A 27,759-nucleotide genomic window follows, 5' to 3' on the forward strand; every position below is an offset into this window, starting at 1 on the left:
CTAATTACAATTACTTGAAACCTAAAACTTCTTTTAGAAAACATGCCCTGAACACAGTGGGAGTTACTGAAGAGTCACTGTTGAATAAAGCCTAAAAATGCCAGCCATTTCTTTCATGGCATGCCATGGATCTGCAAAACAGTGTCTGAGAGTATAGGAAGGTGATTTCACTGTCCAAAGATGCCCTCAATCTTAAGGAGGGAAGGCAAACAAAACCAGAGGGGATTTTAATGCCTCTCAGAGAATGGGTAATTGAAAGCTGGAGCTTTTGTTACTTCCTTATTTGTTTAAAAAATAACAACTAGGAATGGGAAGGTACACAGGTGAGAACATGACAAGGAAAAGATAGAAATGTCTAAGAATGTCCTGGATAATGCTACAATGCAGTGCTGCAGGGTATTACTACAGGATGGGTATGATAAAATTAGCACTGAAGCATGAACATAAGCAGAGCTATACAGCACAAGGAATGTAAAAACTCAATTCTGACTATCAAAGACAGGTCTTGGACAGATTTTCTTATTACAAAAAAAAAGAAAAGAAAGAATAAGAGTTCAGCAAGTTGAAACATTACATACTTTTAGGGACAAGATGCCCTCAAGTACACTACACAATAATCAAGAAGGAATAAAGTAATCTGCTATATATACAACATGGAGAAATTTGAGTAGAGTGAAAAATAGGACCAGCCATAAGATTTTATGAATCCAAATTACAAAGGTAAAACTGAAAGCGATGACCTTCTCCAAAGACACACATCTAGCAAACTTTTTAAACAATTGAAATAGCTATCAGCACAACTGCAGTTTTACTGAGGCAGACACAAAAAACCCCTAATATGGCAAAATGAGTTACACTCTTGATGAAAAATTCCAACTGACAGGCTATCAGGATGGACAGTAAGAAAACCTAAGTTCCATGCCTTCTTCTCAAATTCAACATGATCTTTGTGAAAAGGCGGCACGCAATATGTTTTATTAGATTTAAATTAATTTTTCTAAATTTTAAGAAATCTCTCTAATGAAGTGCTTTATACATAACACATAAGAAACAAGTTCACCCACGTCTTGTATCTGCTTTGCAGTACCTACTTCATTAATTACTATTTGTCAAAAATCATTACTTTTTTTCTAGTAATTCTAAGCATACTCCTGACAAAACATTTAAATGTATCTCTTGCACAGCACTCTATAGCATTGATGGGAAAGCAGTAGATGTTAACCTTGAATTTAGTATGACTTTCAACACCATCTCCCGTAACATTCTCATAGACAAACTGTTAAAGTATGGACTGTGTAAATGGACAGTGCAATGGACTGAAAACTGGCTGAGCTACAGGTATCAGAGGTTTGTAACCACTTGCATGAAATCTAACTGGAAACCAGTCACTACTGGTGCACTCCAGGGGTCGATACTGGGGCCCACACTGTTAAACATCTCCTTTAATGACCTGGATGATGGGACTGAGCGCATCCCCAGCAAGTTTGCAGATGTTAAAAAACTGGAAGGAGTGGCTGATACACCAGAGTGATGCTCTGCCATTCAGAGGGACCTTGATAGGCTGCAGAAATGGGCCAAGAAGAACCTCATGAAGTTCAACAAAGGGAAATGCAAAGTCCTGCATTCAGGGAGTAATAATCCCATGCACCAGTGCAGACTGAAATACACAAAATACTGTTTAAATATAAGAAAAATCCCTTTACTGTGAGAATGGTCAAACATTGTAATAGGTTGTCCAGAAATGTTGTGGAGTCTCCATCCTTAGAGATATTCAAAACCCAACTGGACATCGTCCTGGGCATCCCGCTCTAGATCAACCTGCTTTGAGCAGAAGGGTTGGGCTACATGGTCTCCAGAGGTGCGCCTTCTCAACTCTACGTTACCATGATCTCGTCTTTACTCATCTTACATAAAGAATATTCTATGCGTGAGTAAGGTGCTGAAGCTCTCTATTTGATGAATAAACAGCAAATTATTTAATTTAGAACAAATTAAGTTAGGGTATCTAAGCATCACATGTAAAAGTCAAGATCAGGGATGAAAAAACCATAACTGAACAAACTCTTTAAGGAGATCAGGAAGGATCTGATATTAGTTTACAGTTAGAAGTTACAGCAGCTGAGCATGCAGAAAAACAATCCCTAGCAGATTGTTTCACCCTATATGGCGTCACTTCATAAAGATAAGTTTATCTTTTTTAAAACTTAATTAAATAACCAGAAATGGGTGCTCATCATCTCTAAAACATTACAGAACAGAGGGAAAACTGAAGTAAGAGGAGGCATCTTTGCTATCACAGTATGAAATATTCAAGGACGTATGAACCCAAGTGGTTTCCAAGTAATTCAAGTTTGCTTTCACAGAATATTGTTGCTGAGGGAAGGGGCTATATTAGAATGATAAATAGCACTGAACCATATTTTCAGTGTTTCATGAATTTTTCCTTCACATCAAATATTTAGGTATTTATGTTTCTTACTGTTTGACTGCAGTGCCGTGAGAGCCTGTGGACACAGGCTCTTTAGGAAGGACTGATAGGGAAGACAAGTGTTGTACAGAATGAAGGAGAGGCTCAAATGTGCAGAGCTACAGAGCAGTAGACAGGTTTGTCCAGAGCATATGGGTCAGAATTGGAAGAGAGGCCAAAATATGGACATTGTGGGGTGATCACCTGCTACAAACTGCCTGATCAAGAAGAGGCAGTGGATAAAGCCTTCTTTAAACAGAGCAGGAAGTCTCACAGTCACAGGTTCTGACTCTCATGGAGGTATTTAATCACCTCAATATCTGCTCGAGAGACAAAAACACAGGCTACAAGCTATTCAAACTTCTGGAATGCACGCGGGACAACTTTTTGATGCCGATGCTGGACAGGCTGACTAAGGAGGCTGCACCCCTGAGCATGCTAATAATGAATAAAGCACAACTGGTTGGAGACAAAGGCAGTCCTGCCTCAGTGACCACGAGATAACTGATCTTGAGGGAAGTGAGGAAGGTAAATAGCAGAACAAGGACTGGGGCTTCATGAAAGCCTGTATACATGTGAAAGTATGCACCTGAAGAAAAGCCAAAACATACTATACATTTGAGAGCATACAGAAGACATCTGTTAAAATTAATAGGCATGTTTAAAAGGCACAGTAGTGAGTATTACTTTTATTACGAAAGTATTACGAAATCACAGCTATTTTTGCAAATATATCTGGATACAAAAAGATTTCAAAGTCAGGAAACATCTGCAGTACTACTGCTATTGTCCATAAAACACAAAGGTGGATACCCCCTTTTTCCACTGTTTCCTACCTAGTGCAAGACCTAGATAATTAAATTGTCTTGTAAAAAGAAAGAAGTGCTGCATGTATCTAGGCTACTACACTGTCCATATCACAAGACATCAGCTACAACCCAATCAAATTAATACAGCATGCACATACATGTGTTACATGGTTAAAAGACTGCTAACAGAGCTTTACACATACTGCCTGTAGGGACTTCACTGTAATGGGAATTGTGCGTTTTGCTTTAAGAAGCACTGAATACACAGCAAAAGGTGACAGGAAAGTGTGAGAATGAGAAAATGGAGTAACTGCCGACATAACCCTCAGGAATATGTAACCATCTGCTGGACAAAAATGAAGGATCTCTGTATTACAGGCAGTTGTTAACAGTCCAACATAAGTACAGAAAAGCATGTATATCATGTATATGAAACCAACACAGAAAGAAAAAGGTTTTGTACTTCCAGCACGATCCATAAATGAATAGATCCATTTAAGTATAGATTTTCTATTATTCTAAAGTAAAATTAAACTGGCAGCTAGGAGCTATGAACATGAGCACCTATCTTCACACTTTATAACCAATGGGGAAAGATGAAATAGATGAGTACATCTTCCTCATATGTTTCACTGAAAACAACTCCATCACAGCAGAACAAACTGGAGACCCAAAATGTCAGAGAAGTAATTCAGGGTTTTAAAAAATTTTCTTACAGGAAAATCTATTTCAATTGTGGTCCACTAGCATTTTATGGTCTTTTTCCCCTAAAAATCTTTATTTTCTCATTGCTTTCATTGACTGTTGAAAGACCATTAAAATGTACCTCTTTCTTACTATACTTCCCTTGCATAAATAATATCCTGCACCTGCAGATTGTCTTGAAGTTTTAGTCAGTTTTGGAAAAATCCACACTGGGAGTGCAAATGAATATCTGTAACATATATCTATGTTTGTTCATGCTATTTAAGAAGTCTCCATCAACACATTTATGTCTGCTTCTGCATAAAGTAAAATTCAAGACAATGCAATGCACTGGTTTGAGCAATATTAGGCATAGCCATTTAAAACATATGTTAATGTCCCTTAAAGGGTTAGTCCACTTATTTTAAATATTTACAATATGTAAGACAGCATATATATTCTACTGTTTCTGTAAGAGTTACACACTCTGGAAACAATAAGCATCGGTTGTGAGATGAATATAATGGCTCTAAACTCTTTTGTTAAGGTAGAGCATGGAAATACAGAAGTTACTTGGTGTACGGGTATTTGCATTATGAATTAGTGACTAAGAGCGATTCAGAGACTAGTGGTCAATCTTTTAGTCCATACTAAGGATCCTTTCCCCCGCCACTCTGAAAAAGTAATCATAACTTGCATTGCGAAGAAAATTGTCTGCCTTCAGGAGATAATTCTGTATAATTGTAGAGACTATTCGTATCTTTACTATCTACATTTTAAATCTCTATTACCTGTTTTTAGTTCATTATATATTCCACCCTCCCCCTGGACTTCTTTTTACTATTCTGAAGTATACAAAACAAAACCACTTCAAAACTAAGGTTCCGATTTTGTCTTATTTTACAGGTGTGAAAAAAAGAAAAAGGCATGAAATTATCGATTTTATTACTAAATATTGTGATTAGCAATGCAACAGCTACTATTAGCAAAGTATCACAAAAATGCATCATTTCATTGCTTACCTTTTTCTCAAAATCTCTGAATACAAAATGTCTTTAGAAACAAACCCCTAAAAATAGATCAAACACAACTGCAAATAGACTACTGAGCCATATGGTTCTTAAGTAAACTATTTTTCTTGTTACTGTTTGCTTATATTAGTTCATATGCTTTTAAAAATATGATTTTATTGTTTTTCAGCGTCTGTCTTTAAGTCACTTTATTAATTATTAAAATATTAAGAAACTTACAGCACTAATAAGCGTACAGCTTAAAAAAAAAAGCATTACAAGGGAACATATATCAGTATTGGACTGTATCACACTGCACTTTATAAACTATATCACATATAACAACCAGGACACTCCCTGAAAGATCTGCACAGTAGAATTTATAAAGGCAGAAAAAAATCTTCATGGAAGGTATTACCCATTCCCTACAGAGAGTGAAGAAATAAAGAAACAATCTTACCACTTTTAGTAGTGAAAGAATACAGAGGATTCAGTGGAGTGCTGAGAGTGCCTGGCAGTCTTAGCTTGGAGTGTGGTGACAGCGATGATGGTGCAGGAAGCAAGAGATTTGAGCTCTCCTGTAATAGGAAAGACAAATCAGAAAGTGTAATTTCCTGGGTTACTTACTGATGCAACAGCTAAAAGAGAAATATCTGCTTACCATAAATAACTATTAAAATCCAGGAAAAAAATTAAGACTCGAGTTGATGATAAATAACAACTTCAGTGACTTTTTTTTTTTTTAGAGTATTTGGAGACACAGACTTTGAAAAATTATTAACACAGCTATAAATTGAATTGCATGTTTACATATGGATACAAACTCTCAAGCAGTGCAAACAATGGAACAGAACCATTTGAACTGGTATCTTGTTGCATCTTTGTGTATAAAAATGACATTTATATATGGCTATAAATGTATATATGTAAAACAACTTCTCATTTTTGAGTACTCAAACTACACTGCATCTATGAAGAGATTACTCAATATTAGAATGAGGAAAAAAAATCTTAAACCAGTCCCAACAGAAATCAATAAAGCATACTTAGACCAGAATACCAGATACTTCCTTTATGTAAGCTATCAAAAAAAATATCTGCAGTCCTAACTTCCACAGCAATAAAGATAATGTAGTTAGAATGTGGTTTACTATGGAGTTTCTTGATATACATGCAGCTATCTCAAAGCAAAAAACTTTCCCAAACTTTACTCTTTGACATATTATCCGATACAGCCTATGTAAAAAATATGACAACTTTAGGTTTTTTACATGATCCAGATGAGAATTTCACTGCTTGGTAAACATATTTTCACTGGCTGCCCTGATAATACAGCCAAGGGGGAGAAAAAATACACCTTAAATAAAATATTTGTAACTTTTTTCACACAAAATATTCATATGCTAAAATTTGAGAGTTATTTATGTAAAACAACATAATTCTTGACACTTTCAAGAGTCGAGCCTATTTCACAACGTTGAATAAATGCATATGGTTACTTAATCCAACTAAAAGCCCAGAGTCAGCGGAGCACTTCCTTTGGCCTCAGTAAACTCCAGATCAGACCCTTAAACTTTAGTTGTGGGCCAAAACAGAACAATGTCAGTTTGCAAATTTTCAATCTACTTACTGGCTTGTAAATTCTGTTTAAAGAAATGAGACAGTTAAAACAAAATTAATCAGTGATTTATTTCCAGAAGTGATATAATTTATAAAGCTACTATTTCTGTCATTTAACAAATATTAAACAATTCAACAGGTTTCAGTAATGCAGAATATTTGGGCATTTGCAGGTGTACTGGGATTCAGGTAATATAGCACTAAAAACGTGTTGAGTAACTGAACTGGGGCATAGAGGGTATCTGCTATCATACCTGCATTACTACACTAGACCTTCATCTTATTGGATCTGGTTTTTGTGTAGCAATATGGATTTAATTCTACTGAAAGTAGTTTATAATAAACACTGTCTTTTACTAGTCAAGTACTCTCTCAGCAACTGCATGCAATTGTAATGACTATACTCCAAAACTAATGAGAAATAAAAGCAGGACATAAAATCAAATCAACTAGTGAATAGATAAAAAAAGCATTAAACCAGCAAGATTTTACTGCAGTGTACAAAATTAACAGAATGTTAGTGAACAGTAGTTGTGAAATGTAAGCAGAATGGAGAGGCCTGTTCTTCTGAACAACAAAATCAATCTGCTTTTCTTATATTTACATATGCAAGTGACTAAGTTTCATAAATATAAAGTTTTCTCTGCTACACACAAATATGATGTAAAGCCATTGTTTTATGTGTTTACTCAAACACTGAAAAATAATCTGTTCCACAAACATGTTGAGCTCAGCTTTCTAGTGTTTCATCTTCTTTTATCCACTGTTAGCTCTAGGGAGAGCCTTTCTGCAGCAAGACAAATGAGATGATCCCCCCCCGCATGAATTTCTGAGTGAACACTACACCATCAGGGATACAAACGCATGTTTTCCAGTCAAGTATTCTCATAGAATACTCTTTCAAACTCGCTATCAAAAGTTGGTTTCAGATACTGTCAGGGAATGAAGACAGGTTGAATATATCAGCTTTTGGAAATCAAACTAAACACAGCACAGCTAACTGTTCAAAACTAGCACTTAAACAGACACTTCCCTGGTTCATCCTGAGGGAAAAAGTATCAGGAAGAAACGTGTCTTGATTGTGGTGCTTGAATGAATTATGTAAGAGATATGGAGTTCTATGTAAATTATTCCCGTACAGCATTTAATTCACTTCTCTTTATTTTCCTGCTGAATTACCCAAATACTCTCATTACACATGCTCATTATACATGGTTTGAAATCAAATGCAATAGACATGTACATTAGAAGACTGAATGTACATGCCTGAAGATTTAAGGAAATCGGCCTTTTTAAAATGTAAGTTCTATCTTATAACTCTCCCTTCCTCTCCAAGTCCTTAAAGACAAGATAAAAACTATTTTTATAAAAGAGATATTAAAAAGAAAGTTTTGAATCTAAGCTGTCTTACAGGAGTGATTCATTTCTCCCCTTAATTGCAGTGAAGCTCAGCGCAGGTGAGCTATAAAAGCCTGTCCATCCAAAGTAAACACAGAATCAGTGTTAATGACCTTGCTGCCACTGGCTCTTAAGTATTATTTAAATCTCTAGAAGTCCCAAAGAGGAAAAAAGCCCACAACATTATAACAGAAGGAGGAACCACTCAGCTATTAAATGAGGACTAATGATTCAGCAGAACTTTTTCCACGTGAACCACACTGTTCTATGAAGGATAATTAATTCTCCTACAGTACTGAGTCTACCTACAGAACAGAGTGAAGCAATCCTTTTTTTTTTTTTTGAAATGCATGCTGTGGGAAGGCATTGCTAAATACCTTCACAACAACGAGTAAAGTTGGCTAAGATAGCCAACCATCAATCTACTTATTTTTCACAACAGGCTCTGCTTGCTTCATGCACAAACCACAGCTTTATCAAAGACACAGTTTACTACTATCCTGAATTAAGCAAAACTAAGAGTTATAACATTCATGTAGTCTTTGTAGTGAAAAAGGATACCTACATAATTTTTGCCAAGTTTAAACAAAGCTGATTTGCATTTTCTTTTTTGTGTTAGGGCAACTCTATGCAAATTATGCAAATATACATTTTCAGTGGAACTAGTTTTCACATTAGAAGTGAATTGCATGAGACAAAAACCAGAATACTGCAAGCAAGACTTGACAAGCTGACAATAACAATTTTTCTTTTTTCCTGAGAATGCAATTTTATGACCTTTGCAACCAATATAATTGACATTTCCATATACACTTGCAAGTCAAATCAAGCTGGCCAGCTCTATACTACCTCTTACTCTTTTAGTTTTAGTCTTCCCTTTTGAAACTTTAGGCCTCTATAACGCTGCTTTTAAAGACAGTTTAAGATATTTTAAAGACGGTTTTAAAGACGTTATTAAACCATGATTCTGCAGAATTTAAAAGTTGACAATTGAATGTGAAATAAAAACAAAACACAAATTCTGCTATTTTTCTCAATGCTAGAAGAAAATACATAAACAGTAATGCTTAAAGTAGGAGTACAGTACTACAGCTTTTAAATTTGCAACGTAACTTTGAATCAAGTTTACATCTATGTAAAAATGCAGTCATTTCTAGGACAGTAAGTAGCATTAGGAGGACTCCAACAAGAGCTGGGATTCTATTGTGGTAGGTGTCCTGCAGTCACTTAGAGATTAATCTGTTCTGCTCTTAAGTAACTTCTAGACTAAATGGGAAAGACAGCTAAAATATTATTTCATTACACATAGGCAAAACTGAAACATATTTACTTTGCTTGTCTGAAGCAAGTGTGTTCCACTGATGCTCCCTACAGTCCTCTTACTCTGATTGTCCAGATCAGGAACTCATCTAGATGGCAATATAGTTCCCTTGTAACTTGGGTACTCCACTGTTTTTTCCCATAGAAGCCCAGAAGTGACCAGGACATACATATGAAAATTGAAGCTAGGTGTTGATGCTACAGTTTAGATATAGCCATTGTCTACAGATGATATGTCTCATCACACAATAATTATATATATTCAATTCCTTAGTTCTGCCAGAGAGTTCTGGCATTTCAATTACAGGCTTACCACAAAAGCTTTTTTTTTTTTTTCCCCCTTTAAAAAAAATGTTAAGAAGAAATTAAGATTACTATAAACATTTGGAACAGTAAGCTTCCTTCAGCCACAAGGAAAACCAAATTCTTTTCACAAGACACAAAACAGTTAAACACAGGCTCAGTTATGAACAGGCTGTGTAGACTCACTCAGCCATTAAGTACAGATAGCATGAGCTGTCTTGGATTGTATAAAACTGGCATTTCAGCTTAAGAACATGCCTGGATATACACATTTTAGGATAACTGACCAATGTCATCACCAAGTAGATTTGTCTTGCTTAGTAAGAGCCAAGTAGATTACTATGTAAACTGTGACCTCTTCTGTGGCTGGTTATGATTCTTGTTATCAAAGAACATTATGACTGGGAAAAAAAAAATAAATCCATGACTTAAAAATGTCTTTATTTGTGCAAATGAAAAATGGATGCAACCTGTGTCACATACAAAACACACCCGAAGATACTTGTCCTATGATTTTATTTCTCTTCCTATTAAGGAAAGCAGACACCAGAAATTTTTCTGCCTCACCTCTTGTCAAATACATACCTATTCCTCTGTACCTGCTGGTAAAAAACATTAGGACATGACTAAATGCAGTATACAGTTTCAGGTAATCATGTAAGCACTTAGACATTTGTAACCACCCACCCCCGTCATCCCTCCAAGTATCTGGTTAGACTCCAGGCTTTCCCTACCATATATAAAATCTTTTTTTAGTAGATTTTTTAAAGCTTTTTTTGGATTTTTTGGTTTTGTTCAAAGAGATGTTAAAAAATATGTATTTCTGTGAAAATTTCATTATCATTCCTATTATTCTAAAAAAAGTATAAACAAGCTTGCATTTCACTAAATTGTTTCTAAAATTATGCACCTAAACAAAAAGTATAATCTAATTTCTTATGTTGACAAACCCTCATTTGCTTATTCCAGAGATTAACTGTAATGTAACCATAAAGAGAGAAAGGTAAAAACAAGTGACCAGATTTCCCCAGAATAAGCAGCACTTTTGGATGCAAAGATAAAAAGTTATTTTCTCTATCTTTTATTTGAATGAAAAACAAATGCTTTCCTCAGCTAACATACAAAAGGAATCTGTGAAACTTTATTTAAAAATTCTTAGATGTTTTGTATATCCTTCTTTAACTCTCAGTTTACAGTATCTCAGTATTTGAGCCATGATCAATGTTCCTTTCTGCACCTGACGTGTTGCAAGAAATTCTATTGCAGACCCAATAACCATTAATAAAAAAAGTTGTCAACAATGTTATTAACTCAGTGCATGTTTATGGTGTTTTCTGTCATAAAAAGTTCTTAATAAAAGCTGCTTTCTCCACACCTTGGTGACAATAAGCCAGCTGGCAGAAGGAGATGCAATTTGCTGGTTTTTACCACCATGAGTGATTCTAGCGTCCTCTGCTATAAAATATGATTTGAACAAACATAGTATTACTCAGATGTACCTGTCTGCTTTGTTCAACAGGGAGAAAACAGTGAGTAACTTTTCCTTAACACTGTACAAACGTTTATGGTGAGAAAACTAAGATGGTAAAACTGGAAATAAAACTAAAAGACCAATCAGTAAAATCCACACATATTAAAATGCTTAACATCCTCTGATAAATTTATCTTACCCTCTGATAAAATTGTTATGATGGATATAGTTTTATGCTAAAAAATGAATGCAATTCACTTCTCATGTCTGACATATCTTTTATATAAAACATAAATTACTGAGAGAAAGCTAATACTGAAAAAGGTCAGTAGAGGAACAAAATCTTCTGTCACAGCTGACTGCAGCTTATTATTGCTACTTTAGACCTCTATTCAAACAGTAATGTCAGCAAACATTAAGCAAGAATTAAAGATAGATATCCTGTGCTTACAGCACAGATGCAAGACAACTGCTGTGCAAGTATGACTGCCTGATACTCTAACTAGATTCATACAGATCACTTACGTCACTTGAGTAAAAAGGCTGAGAGCATGCAGATTTCAATTCCATATTCACAGTAAAATTTGTAATAACTCCCTACAATAATAGGAATCTGTGTATCCAACAAAAGATGCACACAATTCCTCATTAACTTTTATAATTGAAAGTATAAAAAAAGAGTAGAGAAATAGTTTGAAATAGAAATTCCTTAAATTTATTGCTAATGCTAAACAGAAGCTTGGAGAGAGGAAAAAGTCCTTAATATAACTGAATTACATATGCAGGGAATTTAATAAACATTCCCATGACCATATATTTGAAAGTACAGTCTTACCATAAAGAGCCATTTCAGTCTCCTTATGCTCCATGTTAGCTACCACTCTAGTGGAGACTTTCAGAGTTCTGGTACCAGCTCGTACTCTGGAGGAGGCTCAGGCTGCATTGCTGCCAAGCTAGAAGGCGTATTTATAACACACTACCTATTTCTAAGATAACTACCTAGACAATGACCTTTACTTAGTAAAAGCAAGGTATTTTACCTATGTTCTTTTGTTTACTAAGTAAGTGTGCGAAGACTAGTGATTACTGCAGAGTAACTAACTGCAGTAAATCCATACAGATCAGTATGAGGATAGAGTTTGTGAAACTACTCATTTTATACCTGTGTCAAAGTTCCTTCATCTACAAAATACAGACAATAGTTTCCTTTCTTTTACATCTATTTTGACTGTGTTGTTTTAAAAATCATCTGATGTTTGCTAAAGATGAAGAATGCCAAAAAAATTTACTAAGCAAAGAATATTCTAATATAGGAAAATATTACAGCTTTTAAGGATCTAACTTGCTTTGTAAGATTTTCACAGAGGGGGAAAAAAAAATACCACGCAACAAACCACAGAAAAAAATAGCTATTTGTTCAACTTTTTCTAACACTGACAACATAATTAAAACTGGCAAATTTAATGAATTGACAAGGAAGATTCATTACAATTTCCAAAATCCTACTCTATAACAAACTATTGCTTAAAGACATACAAAGTAAAATTCTGGCAAAATTTTCATATGCTGTTAAGTATTTTACCTATATAAATCTTCTAGTAATACTTCAGCCATTTCACATCAACAATCTATTTATGCAATCACAATTCAACAGTATCTGCTTAGCAAATGGAAAAAACATATATAAGAAAATTTTTTTATCCAGTAAATGAAATGCACAGGGTTATAGGATTTCAGACCCAAAAGTGGTTCCACCATGGCTTGTAAAACACATCCTTGTAAGTCTGCAGCTGAGAGTAGTTATGTATAAAGTAATAATTGCAGTAGAATTTCCTTGAGTAAGAAAAACATTTCCTACCATTTTGAAGAGGAATACTGGGAAAGGAATAGGAAAAAGTATACAGCACTATTCAAAAGCATCTATTTAATTTAAAAGCCCTCAATCCATGGAATGTATTGCACAGGTTATCAGAAAAATTACTGCCTATGTTAACAGGATCATGTTCTCCACTAACATGAAAATAAATTAAAACCCAAGCCTATCATGCCGTGGGCCATATGGATCTGACTTGAAATTGCTATAAAAGCAAAACTGGAAGAAAAGTAACCTTAATAAACATACTAAATTCAACTGAACTTTAATGATTTTTAAAAATTATTTACTAATCTGATGCAATGAAAAGAATATTAGTAACTCTCATGGAGAATTACCACACAAACAACTCATAAATAACATGATAATGCCGCACACCTGTCCATATAACTTTTATATATATTGTCTATATACACCATAGCATAAGAATAATTATGCTTGACTATAAGAATAATTATTAAATCAAATATCCATCCTCATGTTTTTCAACAGTAAACTGTAGCAGATAAGGTGCAGATTGGTTTTTCTCATATGGGCCCTTCCACTTTCATCACTCAGCAGTTTATGAACTTCTTGCGCATCAGCTGGCAGCAACACTGGTTCATTGGGCCAATAGTTTTTGCTGAATCTCTCCTTTACAAATTTTTCCAAAATCTCTGTGAACCCATTGTCGTGGTTTAACCCCAGCCAGCACCTAAACATCACGTAGCCACTTGCGCACTCCTCCCTGCTCCCAGTGGGATGAGGAAGTGATTCGAAAATAAAAGTAGAACTCGTAGGTTAAGCATGGTTTAATAACTAAAATAATAATAAAAATATGACAATAATAGTAATGAAAAGGAATAGAATAAAAAAAGAGAGAAATAAAACCCAAGAAAAGACAAGTGATGCCCAATGCAATTGCTCACCACCCACTGACCGATGCCCGATCAGCGATCCCCCCTCCCCAGCCAGCTCCCCCCGGTTTATGTACTGAGCATGACATCCTACGGTATGGAATATCCCTTTGGCTAGTTAGGATCAGCTCTCCTGCCCACGCTCCTTCCCAGCTTCTTGTGCACCTCCTTGCTGGCAGAGCATGGGAAACTGAAAAGTCCTTAACTTAGGGATAAGCACCACTTAGCAACAACTAAAACATCAGTGTGTTATCAACATTATTCTCACACTAAATCCAAAACACAGCACTGTACCAGCTACCAGGAAGAAAATTAACCCCATCCCAGCCGAAACCAGGATACCCATGTACACTTCTGGCCTTCACAGCACTCTGTGTATGTAACTTCAGTCTACGTCCCCATTTCAGCTGTGAGAAACAGGTTTTTTTCCAATATCGTTCATGTTTTCATATATTTGTCACAACTTTTCTCTCACTCATCTCCACTTGCATGATGTGCAAAGCTGAGGAACTCTCTGAGGAGTCAATTTAATCTCATTACAAGCAAGCTCTTCAACAGCTCTTGGCATTTGTGTTACTCATGTTTGAGCTTCTCATTTTACTGTATTCTTTTTCAGAAGGGGTGTCCAGAACCAATTAGTGTGTTGAATATATGGGCCTATCCTGGATTTCCTAGGAAGCAGCACACAAGCATCTTCCTCATATTCAGTTTGGAATGGATCTTACTTATGGTTTCCTAAAAAATATTTAGCTACAGTTTTGTTTTTAATAAGAAACAAAATTAAGTGATTTCTTGCCTTTTTATTTTTCAACTATGGTATGCACAGTATTAAAAAAATGGCCTTCTGTTAATTTGCAAGTTTTCTTTGGGGAAAACTTAACAGAAATTAGACAATTCTATGAACTTAGTGAAAAACAGGTTTTAAAAACACTGCAAATTTCTTATACGTATGACAGATAAGAATACAGAATATCAGTACCTCCTCTGACAGTTTGTAGATAAAAATTTTGTATTGCAAGCATGATTAAGTGAAAAAACTATTTCAGCCTGCAGAGACATTGCAGCATCATCTTGTACTTGGCCAAAAACATTCACTGAATTGGCAATATTTTAAGAGCACTCAGTACGTAATGTATTACAACCCTCCGGTTTTCATATTCAGGTAGAAGTTGTAGTAACTTACTACAGAACTCTTCTCTCCCCAATCTGCACTAAAACTCAGAAGCCAAGCATGGTATTTCAGAATCTACCAAAACCAAGATGACCCAGAGGACAGATTCTTACAGGACTGACAATGGTAGCATAAAAAAAATAGACACCACTTCAGCATCCATCTCTACCTCTAGGTTTTCGTGCAGACAAAGTACAAGTTTACAGCTTCTTCCATTTGATGGCTTAGACAGTATCAGTATCATGTTTATGTGTTCACTAAAAAGGTTGCATGTTTTTTCTGAAAAGAAGTGGCTTTAAATTCTGTTCTGTTTTCACACAACAAGATATATATTGCATCTCAACTAAATTCTAAAAGGAGACTATCTGGAAGGACCACACAGTATAGTATTTGATGTATACTACACCGAAGCATCATATATGACCATACTTCATAGTCATACAGCTTAATGATGGAAGTTCAGTACATTAGATGCAATCTGAGATATAAGCTTCTGGATTCTCTCACAGTACCTACTCCCTTAATGAATTCTGGCATAGTAATAAGTATACTAAAATGACAAAAAAAATTCAAACGGTTTTAAGTATTTCTGTATATAGGAAATAATACTTTTACATGCTACTTGTTGCACTTTAACTGCACTTATTATTGCACTTTAAACCCTCTGAGTATCAGAATATTGGTAACCACTCTGATAACCTTTTAATAACATTTTTCAGAAATACATTGTAAACTAAAGACTGGAATAGCCAAACATACGTTTAATTAATTTAGAAGTATTCACATAATAAGAGACAAGGCAGCCAACATATAACTGATTCTAGTACTAGTACTACAGAGTATATATAGATGCTGTCCTTAAGCATACAAAGGTTTTTTTCTCCTTCAAATTATAATATGAAAATTCTGACATCTAAAAATCACAATTTCAGAGCTGGTATATTCTACCTCTAAAGGAAGCCCTTCTCCCCATATCTACATAACATACGTCACCCCCTTGTTATGCAAAGTTATAAATAGGTAATTTGACTGCTAGATGGAAGTCAGATTTTAAATACATAAATAGTAACACTGAATGAAAAGCACTTATGAGTTCTTTCAATGACTAGAGATGGCTTAAGTGTTTTCATATCAAAAACTTCTGTGAATAGAAACATACATTAGCATCAGAGATAGATAATAATTGCTGCCAAGATTCACTGTACTGTAATTTCTCTATGTGGTAAAGAAGCCAATTCTGAATTCCGGTTTCATAGAGAAATTCATATTTACCTTTTGTAACAAAATGTCCTAGCTTTTGTGAATTACTACAGCTTTAGCCCAATATTCAAATCTTGGTTCTAATTACACATTTTCTGGGCTAACAAGAATGCTAATGTTGAGAGGAGAAGAAAAGAAACTTCCTCTCTCATTCATTAAGGTTCCTGTTTAGGTAGCGAAGAAGAAAAACAAAAAAAAAGAAAAAAACATTGGCTTTAAAGGAACCTGGAAAGGAGGCACTGGTCACAACACAAAAAAACCAAGCTCATGTAGGCTCAGAATGTTCTCTATTTCTATCTAGCTTAAACCAAATTTTAATGTATTCACATTACATTTTCGAATCATATATCTAAGTCACAGACCTCCAAACTTTGCACTTACAATTTAATTTTCTATCCATTAGCTACTGCTGTTAAATTCACACACCTCAAACTCAGAGACCCCTGTGTTGGCAGATCTGCTGTTCAGTGGTTCCAGCATCTTTGCCTCATAAAACATACCCCAGGCATGACCTCAGGCCAGGTTTACTGTCTACAAGGTACGCTGCCAACATGTTTGTCCCAACGTGGTAATCCCAATGTGTCTGTGACAAAGCACTGGCATGCAAACGTGACCCAAAGACCAGTACAAAGTTTACAGTTTCCAGTTTCCTTTTATTTTTCCTGTCAGGCGAATATGTACAAGGTAACACCTGTATTCTCATTTGGATTTTCATATTCCAACCCTATCACAGGGCAGCCTGCCACCCTACACGCAGCTTAATAAAATCTCCCTTCTCCATTTTCACTTGTCTAACCAGATGTATTTGCACATTCTCACATACACAGCTGAGTGGCAACTTTTATGAGGCCTACTTTGACAAACACTTTCGCAAAGCATTTATGTGAGTGCACATTCCAGCAAGCCTTCCAGCAAAGGCTGCACTTACATACATGCATCATTTTTCACATGAAAAAGGGAGTTGCACATATTTAAATCCATATACATCCAAAATTGTAATTCCTAATTACAAATTAGTAGAAATTTCAAGTTTTAGTGTTGATATATTATACTCTGGGGCCATCCAGAGTCTCTGATAATGCAGGCAGGGAATACTGCACCCACCAGATGAGAGTAGATACAGCATCCTCTGCAACAACTGCTTTCATCTACTGATCTGCTTCTTTTGTGCTTCACTACTTATTAACGCAGACAACGCCTAAAACTGCATTAAAAAAACCCAGAACTACACGCACTCAAGAGGACTTAAAAATGAAAAATAGTAAGTGCAAACCCAAATACAGTTCATGTTACTGTGAACAGTAATTATAATTGCACAGCACTATTTAGGAATATTCTGCATTCTTGTCACATGCAAAATTGTCCCAAGTTGGGGAATTTCACCTAATTAAATTTATTGCCAATACAAAAGCTTTAATTACTGATTTGGGTATTGAGAAACAAGACAAATAGTCAAACACACACACAAAGAAAACACTTTTCCTCCCTCTTTGTCAGCCTCAACTTCACTTCAGACACTTCTCTCTCCTCCTTTCTAGTCCCCAGTCTCCTTGCTTTTGCCATTATGTTACACTCGGTGTCTTTGGTAGGACGATGGGTGGTGCAGGAGAGTGGGGTTATTGCTTAGTGGCTTGCTCTTTTTGCCTCTCCTTGATCCTTTAAACTGCTTTAGTGTAGGTCCTCCACCAGCCAAAATCCCCTCAGTGACTGTACCTGTCCAGCGTGGTGCATTAATATCAGTGTATTCATTTCTGAAGAAGAGATCTCAAGACTACATATATGTGTTTTGTTACACCTACTAGTCCCAGATTATGAACTTTGGCTGAGAAGACTATATACACTTCTGGAAGTTAATTAAATTTTACTTACCATAACAGAATCAAGTTTTTGTTTGACCTTCTGCATTCTCATTGATACTCTTGCAACACTGACAAACTGATCTGCTGGAGACATCACTGAACTTTTTTGTACAGGAATTTCAGAAAAACTGCTGAAGAACTGTGGCCCTCTTGGTGCAGCTGTGGTAAGTGATGAAGTGAGATCTCTTACGAGTTCAGCTTCCTGTTGTGCAACTGTAGAAACAACCAATATTAATGTGTCAGGTGAAGCCTTACATTGCCATGAGAAAAAAAAAAAAAAAATTGAATTATCATTGTGATTTTGCCAGCCATGTCTTCAGTCAAATGCCATCAGAATCTGTACCAATAGTGCTACAGGCAAAACCTGAAAACAACAAGAAATTTTCCCCATACTAACCCATTCCCCCTAACTCTTCCTGATCACGATGTCTCTCTTCTGTTATCTGTGTTCGGTAACCTCTCACACAGAACTGGTATTTTTGTATTGCTTATAAACAATGGTGTTCTCCATTCAGAAATATTAAGGGGGAAGAAAAAACCCAGGAATTTTTCAAGGGCAAGAAAGCTATAGAGCTTGCACTGAGTTCAAGTCAGTTATTTTACTAGGTACTTATCACATTTTTTCCAGCCCAGTTCAAGTGAGCTTATTATACTTGAGTAAAATTCCACAAGTTTCTAAACATATATACAGGCACAGGAGGTATTCTTAGGAAGTAGCCTGCTCTAGAATAGGATAGTTTTGATGAAAGTTGTGCTCACTGTCATTTAAACAAATAGATTGACATTTATTGTACTACCATCTCAAGCCAACAAAGTTTAAATAATTCTTCATGAAAGTTTTGTCCAGGATATTCATAGAACTGTTGGTGTATGTAAAACACATACTGCTGGAGTCTTTAAAAACTGTGTCAGTGACTAAAATTAGTATTACTATATGATTAACTCTTTCAACACTAAGGCAGTAAGACCATCTTCTGAAAGCAAAAAGTGTCTGCTTTTAACCAAAAAAGGAACAAAAAGTTAGTAACAGATAATGTAGAAAAGACCACAACCTATGCAAAATCTTACTGTCACCAGTGACTTAGTTATGCAGTCAGATGATACAAATAACTACCAGTGTGATATCTGTGTGATCTCTAAATATACACACACACACATATATATATATATAAAACTACCCTATTAGCTTTTTAAAGACTCACTGTCTGCTGAACAGTCTGAAAATTTTAAAGAAAACCTTCACCCAAAAAGTTTTCCATTGCTCTCTATAATGCAGATAACTTACTGGGTTAAAGTTTAACACTGACTATTGATGGTAAAGTCATTCCACTTTATTTTCCTGTAAAAGTCAACCAGTTCAACAGACAAATAACCTAATTGTAAGATTTGATATGAGTAATCTCATTGCTACATGTTATTTCAAAAGCAAATGTATAAAGACAGGATTAGCTTTATAAATCAATGTTCATTGCAAATATAATTCAAACAAAAATCTGTTACAGATAGTCAAAATTTATTGCATAGTTTGTATCATCTACTGTCTAGATGCAACATGACATCTGCAACTATGTCCTTAATTGAAACAATAAAACTGCTAAAGCTAACCACAGAAAACACAACTATCAGAAAAGTCTGCAAAGGAAAGTCTAAATTTTATTTTGTGTATCAAAAATTCAGTTAGCATTTATCACTATCTTCTCTTTAATAGAACATGGGGAATAAATATCTCACATAATCACACCACAGACATAACACCTGTTTATTAAAATAATCTATACTCTCTCATTCATTTCTATTTAGCTCCTCAACATTATTTTGTAACATAGCCAGCACAAAATACTGAGATTTCTATTAAGCTATTCATTAATTTTCAGAATGACAGTATTTTCTGGCTCCATAATCTACCTGGATACTGAAAAAGGGCTTTTAAATACTTGTATGATGCTGCCTATATATGATAAAGTGCTGTAAAAATCACATAGGATGACATACAATACACATTTAAACCTGAGGTTACAGGAGACCTCTGGTGACTGGCTAGGCCAAAACCCCTGCTCAAAGTAGGGTCACCTAGAGCAGATTGCTCAGGGTCATGTCTTGTTCAGTTTTGATATCTCCCAGGATAAAGATATGTATTATGATCAAATGACTGTTTTCTTCTTCCTTCAAAATAAGTACAAATACTAGCAAATCACCTCTAAAATAAAATATTTACAGTGTGTATCAAGAAAATATGTACTGTACCTTTATAATCATAAATGTATACAAGTATTGGCTGGTTTTGACCAAAGGCACAAAATGACACCATGTGTTCATGTGGATGAAAAGCAACATCACGAACTGGAGATGTGTAGGAGAGTTCAGAATATATGGCCACCTGATCTCCTACAGAAGTGAAATATATTTATTAATACCATGGAAACATATTTGATACAGCAGTTGGGTAAAGCTTGTATTACTACAGTGCAGTGACTGTCACTGTAAATAAATGTTCTTCAGTCAATTTCCTTACTGAAAAGTAGTATTTGGCATAAGACAAAAAATATTGCATGCTTTTAAGTTATTCAGTAAGTCAGAAAAGTTAGTACTGTTGCAACAGCTGCAGGAAACCCCAGAGAATGCACCAGGTTGGCTGAGTTCTCATGTTCTGATAAGCAACTTCTGGAAAGGTGGCGTTCCACAGCATTTGTTTGTGCTTGCATTTTGCCAGAGATAGCTATCTTAGTTGTAAATTTCAATTATATAATACTGACTATAGGAGTAAAAGTTGAGCACAAAATTATTTGAAAAAAAAATAAAATGATCTCTTCAGCTGATGGCATTATGAATGCAAGTATAGTGTGTAAGCAAGAGTCAAAGACTGGTGAAAACATACTAGTAACAAAGTTCCTCCCTCTTTTTACTTCTTTTTTAAAAAGTTTTTAGACAAATTATGTAGTGGCATAGATGTAATATAGTTGGAAACGTGGAAAGAAATTCAAAACAAAACTTTTAGTTAGCCGCCAGTTTTAAAATATTTAAAATTTACTTTTTCCTTTTTATCTCTAAGATTTATTAAATCTTAGAGATAATAATAGCTACTTAAAAGGTGGAGCTAAGGCTTCAGGATTTAAGAATATCCTAGTGAAGTTTTATTCCATCAAAAGTGCCTCAATAAAGCTTACAAAACCCTTTCCCCCTCAGCCTTGACAACCCAACTTAAGACCATAAAATAATTAATTACCTGTTTCTGGATTCCAAACATAAGCCTTTCCATCTTCACTTCCAGAAAACAGGAACGTACCACACGGTGTTATGGTGCTGTGAATCTTTTCTCTGTAATTTGTGGCACCTATGTATTTCTTTGTAGCCAAGCTAAAGATAAAGAATAATATGCAAATGTAGCAGATACTTTCAGAACAGACAATCCAACTTCTGGCGTGTCAGTCCCTCCGTCTATTCTTCAGAAAAATCAATACACCTTGCATCCCAACTATGGGATATGCATCCACCTTTTGCAGAGCACAGTGTTCACTCTTTCTTTTCCCTGGCTTTCATAATGCACCTGAAATTACAGATGAAAGTGTACATCCTCATCTTCCAGTAGAAAATGGAAATACTCAGTTCTAGAGAATGGATATAGAAGTAATAATTTGTATTTTCTTGATCCTGGGCTTTGCAAAAAAAGGGGAAATTTGCACTATTACTGCAAGCTCTGACAAAAAAGTTTTCCTGAGCTTGATTACATCCCAATAGTGATTAAATTTATCCTGCAGCTCTCCTTAGGTTTTCAGACTAATGTCTCCTTGGTTAGAAAACCAGCAGTAGACTCAAGAAATTTCAGACTTCAATGTTGATTTACTACTAACATTAATATTTTTAGTATTATTTGCAACTTAGGTATCCTAATCTTTTTTCAGTGCAACACTACTGGTCAGCATAGTAATAATGAACTACTAGTGAACTACCGTCAAACAGTTTGTAGGCATCAAGTAAGAGAGAATCTACACGAAAGGATTTAAAGAAGCATAAGCCAGTTTGTAAGAGGCTCTCTCAAACAGGAGGTACAGCTTGGAAAGATATATGGAAGTTCAAAATGGAACCTAATACAGCAGCAATACTACAATGCAGAACTTGAGGCAAAAGAATGGCAATAGGCCATGACAGCCCTCAAAGACAGAAGACAGTAAATTTTAAAATGTGTTACTGCAGAAACAACAGAGAGATGCTGGGATAAATGCAGTGCAGTTAATATGACAGAAAAACTATTTTTAACAATATTCTGAATACCCTACATACAATTAATTCTATTTGGCAAGCAAGAGAAAAGGATGCTTTAATGATCCCAGTGCAAAAACCATACTAGCCCAAATAAGAGTTTTAGCTGTGTGAATAAGAAAGATAGTATCTCTGAGATGTCATGCAGCAGAAGAGCTCTGCAAGATGTAAAACTAACCTGCATATGAAACCCTAAGGAGAGGTCTGAACCAAAACCAAATCCCTGATCACATACCTGAGTGACAGGACAACAGCATTATCAAAAAAGATCAAAAAAGCAAGTTGAAAGAGGAAAGTTAAGCACAACTAGCTGTCAATCAAAGTGAATTGTGTTGATCTGTGACCTCCACCCCCTCTTTTCTCATGCAGGGAATGAACAGTTAATGCTGACGTGTAAAATTATCACTGCTGGGTATCTGACCCTGTGGTTTATTGATAGACTTAAGCCAATGTAACTGTGGGCTGCAGTCAAAGCAGCAGTCCTGCTGCTGTCCTCTCCACCCTTATTTTCCCAGGCTCTCCCGCATTTCTTCTCTAGTGTTTGGGCAGCTATCAGATGAGTTAGATCAGATAGTTGATTAAAATGAAAATTAATCATTTGTATTTGTAGGCTGATTTTTAGTCGGATCAGTTCACTAATCTAACTTAACCCTGCATCAAAAGATCCCTAGAGCTGATAAAAAGGAAATACTAGGAATACATGGCCAAAGGTGTAGGAGACAGAAGGAGATGCCGTGTCCTATGGATAAACTGGCTTAAAATAATTGTGAAATTGCACACCATATTAACCCTTTCTTAGAGATTAATATGCATGTTCATTTTTCTCTCTCAAACTAAAATTCTGCTCTTTCTAGGAATGGTAGTGATAGAACACTATCTGCTTTAAAAACTACAGGTTCCCTCTGTTAAACCACTGATTTTATGCTTTGATTGAGTGGATAGTTTAGCCTTCTAGCATGGTCATTGGAAGTTACCATTTATGGTAAAAGATGAAGAGTGCAATATAAGACTGGAAAGTCTTCAGCAAGTTCAAGCATCCAAGCCAGTATATTATTTAAGAGTGAGATTTCCTGAGAGAGTTTATATATGTACAAAAGCATGTTCTACAAGAATGTAGTTTCTCATGCTATGGGAGCGTAAACATAACGTCCCCAGGTAATCTCATGCAGAACACAAGGGACCTTTGATTTTCTGCGTTACGAGGGGAGGAAGGGAACCCATGAAATTAAGGACAAATAATTTAGAAAGAGTGTTTATATCTTTAACGTTATTCTCCAGAAGAGAACGTTCAGGTGCATCTTATTAACTATCAGGGGCATCTTATTAACTTACATAACTCTTCTCAATTTCACCCAATGAAAGGACTAGAGAAAATGGACACAAATTGAAATATGGGAAATTCTGTTTAAAATTAAGAAAAAAATTCTTTTAGTTTGAAGGTGAATGAACACTAGAACATGTTGCTCACAGAAATGTAAACTCTCCATCCTTCAAGACATTCAGAACCCAACTGGACAAAGCTCTGAGTTACATGCTCTCAAGCTTTGATTATTGGGGTTGAACTGGACAGTCTCCAATCTCAACAACTCAGGTGATTCTGTTATCCCCTTGTTTTTTATCGTACTTTATTATTAAGAAATCATGTTCATAACTACTAAAAATGAGAAAATCATCAGAAACTAAGTTAAAAATATCTCATGGCCTGCTTAATATACCACAATATGTACATCACTGCATTTTTCAGTGTTTATAATGACAATCTTCATTCCATCATCAAAATACCCTTCCCATAGTCTTAACAATGACAAACTAATGCACAAATAAATGTTATCATTTCACAGTTATTTTCATGCCCAGACTGCATTTTTAAAAGTGAACTGAATCTTTAGGAGACTAGTGTCTTCTCCTTCATGCCTCCTTAAGCTCCCAAGTAGTCTAGTAATTTTTTGGATATTCTGTTCTAAAAGATTTACCCAATATCACACAAAAGGTCTGTAATACAGTAGTGTTTTGAAACCATTTCCTAAACCTAATATTGCTATCTTTGATTATTAGGACATCTTTCTTCTCCACAACTATACATTTAATAGTTTTATGGTACTTTATTTCCCCAAGTAAATTTTAAAGCAAAAAGGAAATATGCCTTTGTCACCAAAAATCTACTTACATTCTGAGATCCATGATTCTCAGGGTACTGTCTTTGGCATGGATTAATAAACGCCTTCCATTTGGATGCACCTCCAAATGATTTATTGGTGTTCCTTTAATATCATTTTCTTTTATTTCCTACAGAAAGAAGGAAAAGAAAGTAAAAAATACAACTTTGGGTTTTAAAGCTCACATTTTTACACATCATTATTCATTTTTATCTTGCACTACTCTTCTTCTGTCCACTTTATTCTATTTGGTTAAGGAAAAAGTTTGTTCCTATATTAAGGCATTACATCCTTGGCAATCAACTTTACACAACCACAAGGCAGATTCTGATGTGACTCTGAACTTCTGAAACACAGCTGATAGCAGAAATGCTAACTGAACATTAGGCCTCTAAGGTATGAACAAAGGCAATTTGTAAAGCCTGTGGTCTATTTTATTGATGTCTCTAGAGAACAAACCTAATGCGTTAGCACTTACCTGTTAATACAATGCTATTAGACCTCAAGCATTTTCATATTTTATATATAAAAAGTTGAAAACCTCAAAAATTTTAAGCCAGTGAATCACAGCATGTTCTATCAGCTCTTTTGTACCGTTATTTAAAGAAAATACACCTTTTCAGTTAAACAAAGTTAATGCATAAAAAAATTTGAATTCACACCAAATGACTAGATCTGGAATAGTACACATAAAAATTACAATGCTAATTTAAGAAACCCGCATACCTTATTAATCCTCCAGTGTTGAAACAGGTGTTGAGAACTTCCTTTGACAGATGTATCCCAAACTATTATCAGTCCTGAACTATCTCCTGAGAACATGTGGAGCCCTGTGAAATAATGTCTTATAAGTAGAAGAATACCACACAAAAGAACTAATACAGAAAAGGATGTATGAACAAGAAACAATTTTTTTCTATTATTTTTGTGAATAGGCGAACATTTGTTCTTTCCTCTGGTTTGCTATGATATACTCATTGCAAATACATTTTGCTTATACCGCATGCCATAAGTTGATACCATAAATTTGGATTCAGGACATAAGTTAGATACCAGGGTGCTGAACATTCTTTTAAGTTTTTTCATTTTTACTCATATTCTAGAACCAGCAAAAAAATGAGAATTTGTAGCTCAATGAGCTTTGCATGATAGCCTAATGCTTACCTATACATTCACCAAGAGCATCTTGAACAGGAACAAATACTGTTTTCCAACAGTTGCTCTTAAATTAAGCACAATTTTATAAAATTATTAAACACAAATTTATAAAAATGCAATTCTTTCCTCTTCACAGAACCTACTCCAGTGAATACCTCCAAAAACGAACCACCTAACCACTAATGATGCCACTAATACCAGAAAAAGTCAAACACTTCCAAGTAACTTATTCATTCACCCATCTTCAACTCTTCCCACCCTCCACTAGCACATGTCAGTACATCTCTCTCACTCACATTCAGCTGTTAATCTACCATTTAACATTATTCACAATGCTCAAATCTCTGTCCTTTTCTCTCAGTTTTTCACATTCTCTGTCAATGTTGAGAAGTTCATCACCTTCCCACTTCTTCAGTCTAGCATTATAATTCTCACAATCTAACTATTGCCACCTCATTTTTTTAAATCTTTGTATTGAGTTGATAACCCTGAATGACAATATGGTGGAGCTGTCTTTGCTACTGTTGGATCATGCCATCTCTTGTTCTGAGAGTTCTCTAGAAGCCGGTTTTAGATTTCCTGCTTCTGCTTTTAAATTAGTACATAATTCTTCCACCTAGTAGAATTCTAGCCAAACCTGCCTTTTTTCCAACTTACCTCTCTACACTGCTAGGCTTTGCACCTGCATTTCAATGCATTTGACTCCTCTGGACAGTAGCATCTGTGCTTTATGTTCTGCTAATTTTTGTTGCAGTATGTACAAAATATTAGCTAACTATTAATAAACTAATAATAGCTAGTTATAGGGACAATAAAAACTAAACTATGACCAAAATTTGCCCAGTCATCGTTGCCTGATCACTACACATTTGTTTGCTTGTCCCTTCTACACTTACCTTTTCTGATTACTCTCAGATTATATCAGGGACCACGTGTCCTTTTGTGTTCATCCAAATAAGGCATCATACTAACATACTAATTGCAAACACAGCTAAAACTATTCCATTCTATTATAGCGTTTCACATTGCCTCTATAAAATAAAGCAAACTAGTAACACTCAAGTTGATCTTCAACTGAAGACTATTTGAAAAAAGTAATACCAAGTACATACCTTCTGCATCAAAACAAAGTGTGTTGATGAAACTTTTGTGACCATCAAGCTCCTGTAGCAGTTGCCCATGAATTTCTTTCACATTTGCATTCCAGATTCTAATCACTGAGTCGTAACATCCTGTTACAACCAACGAGTCAGCAATTGGGTGGTACTTTGCAGTGTAAACAAATGAAGGATGGGGGAAAACTCTCACTGCAGATGCCGCCTGCGTTTCTATTTTCCACATTCTAAAAGGAAAGGAGGTTAGGATATCTACTGTATAAAAGCAATCACATACTCAGGGGTAACTGATGTCATAGTTTGTGCTGGTGGTTCTAGAGGCAAATGCTTGCAAACACTGAACACCACCTGTTTATCCCACCAAATTGTTCCACCTATATTTAATCCTTTAATATGGTACTTTCTAACAAGAATTAAGATATATATGCTACTTTACATAGTACTCTGTCTTCAAAGTGAATTCATGACTACTTACTCTTTTAATAGTTATCTTGCACATTTTAAAGTGCATATAAAGAATTTAATGGGATGGATCGGTTTCTTATCTTTCAGGAGTTATAAACAAATTATTAAGACCTTCTGGGATATCACTCATTTAGAAAAAGAAGAGAGAAAAAAAAGAAGGTAGAACAAAAAACCCACAAAGGAACATTTAGGACTACTAAATATAAATAAAACCCCAGAAAGTTTTAAAAGAACAATTACCTTCCACACAGTGATTGTGATCTCAAGGGTGTTTTTTTCACATAAATTCAGTTCTTACTATTCATCTATTTCCTGTCCTTTACCACTCACAGCTGTAAGATCAGATTTTTCTTAGGAAGTATTTTCTGTTTGATGCTAAGCATTTTATTATTGAGCCTTGCCCAAAGTTGAATCCATAAAGAATGGAATGGTACCTGGATCATGAAATACAAGTGGGCGGCACATTT

General features: G+C 35.3%; 1 protein-coding gene across 12 annotated transcripts in view; it reads right to left on the reverse strand.

The window, feature by feature from the left end:
- AHI1 (Abelson helper integration site 1) overlaps nucleotides 1–27,759 on the reverse strand; it is a 97,102-nt gene that overhangs the window by 41,888 nt on the left and 27,455 nt on the right. For 10 of the 12 annotated variants that reach the window (XM_074862589.1, XM_074862586.1, XM_074862590.1 and 7 more), the window contains 7 exons: nucleotides 26,825–27,054; nucleotides 25,281–25,384; nucleotides 24,566–24,684; nucleotides 21,365–21,495; nucleotides 20,386–20,526; nucleotides 18,152–18,354; nucleotides 5,431–5,548 (listed from right to left, as the gene is read on the reverse strand). In XM_074862589.1, coding sequence (XP_074718690.1) covers nucleotides 5,431–5,548; nucleotides 18,152–18,354; nucleotides 20,386–20,526; nucleotides 21,365–21,495; nucleotides 24,566–24,684; nucleotides 25,281–25,384; nucleotides 26,825–27,054 — 1,046 coding nt within the window. Of the gene's footprint in view, nucleotides 1–4,982; nucleotides 5,030–5,430; nucleotides 5,549–18,151; nucleotides 18,355–20,385; nucleotides 20,527–21,364; nucleotides 21,496–24,565; nucleotides 24,685–25,280; nucleotides 25,385–26,824; nucleotides 27,055–27,759 lie in introns of all 12 variants that reach the window. The other 2 variants (XR_012628152.1, XM_074862597.1) reach the window with 1 other exon arrangement.

This window comes from Strix uralensis, chromosome 3, assembly GCF_047716275.1.
Source record: "Strix uralensis isolate ZFMK-TIS-50842 chromosome 3, bStrUra1, whole genome shotgun sequence".
Taxonomy (NCBI): Eukaryota; Metazoa; Chordata; class Aves; order Strigiformes; family Strigidae; genus Strix; species Strix uralensis.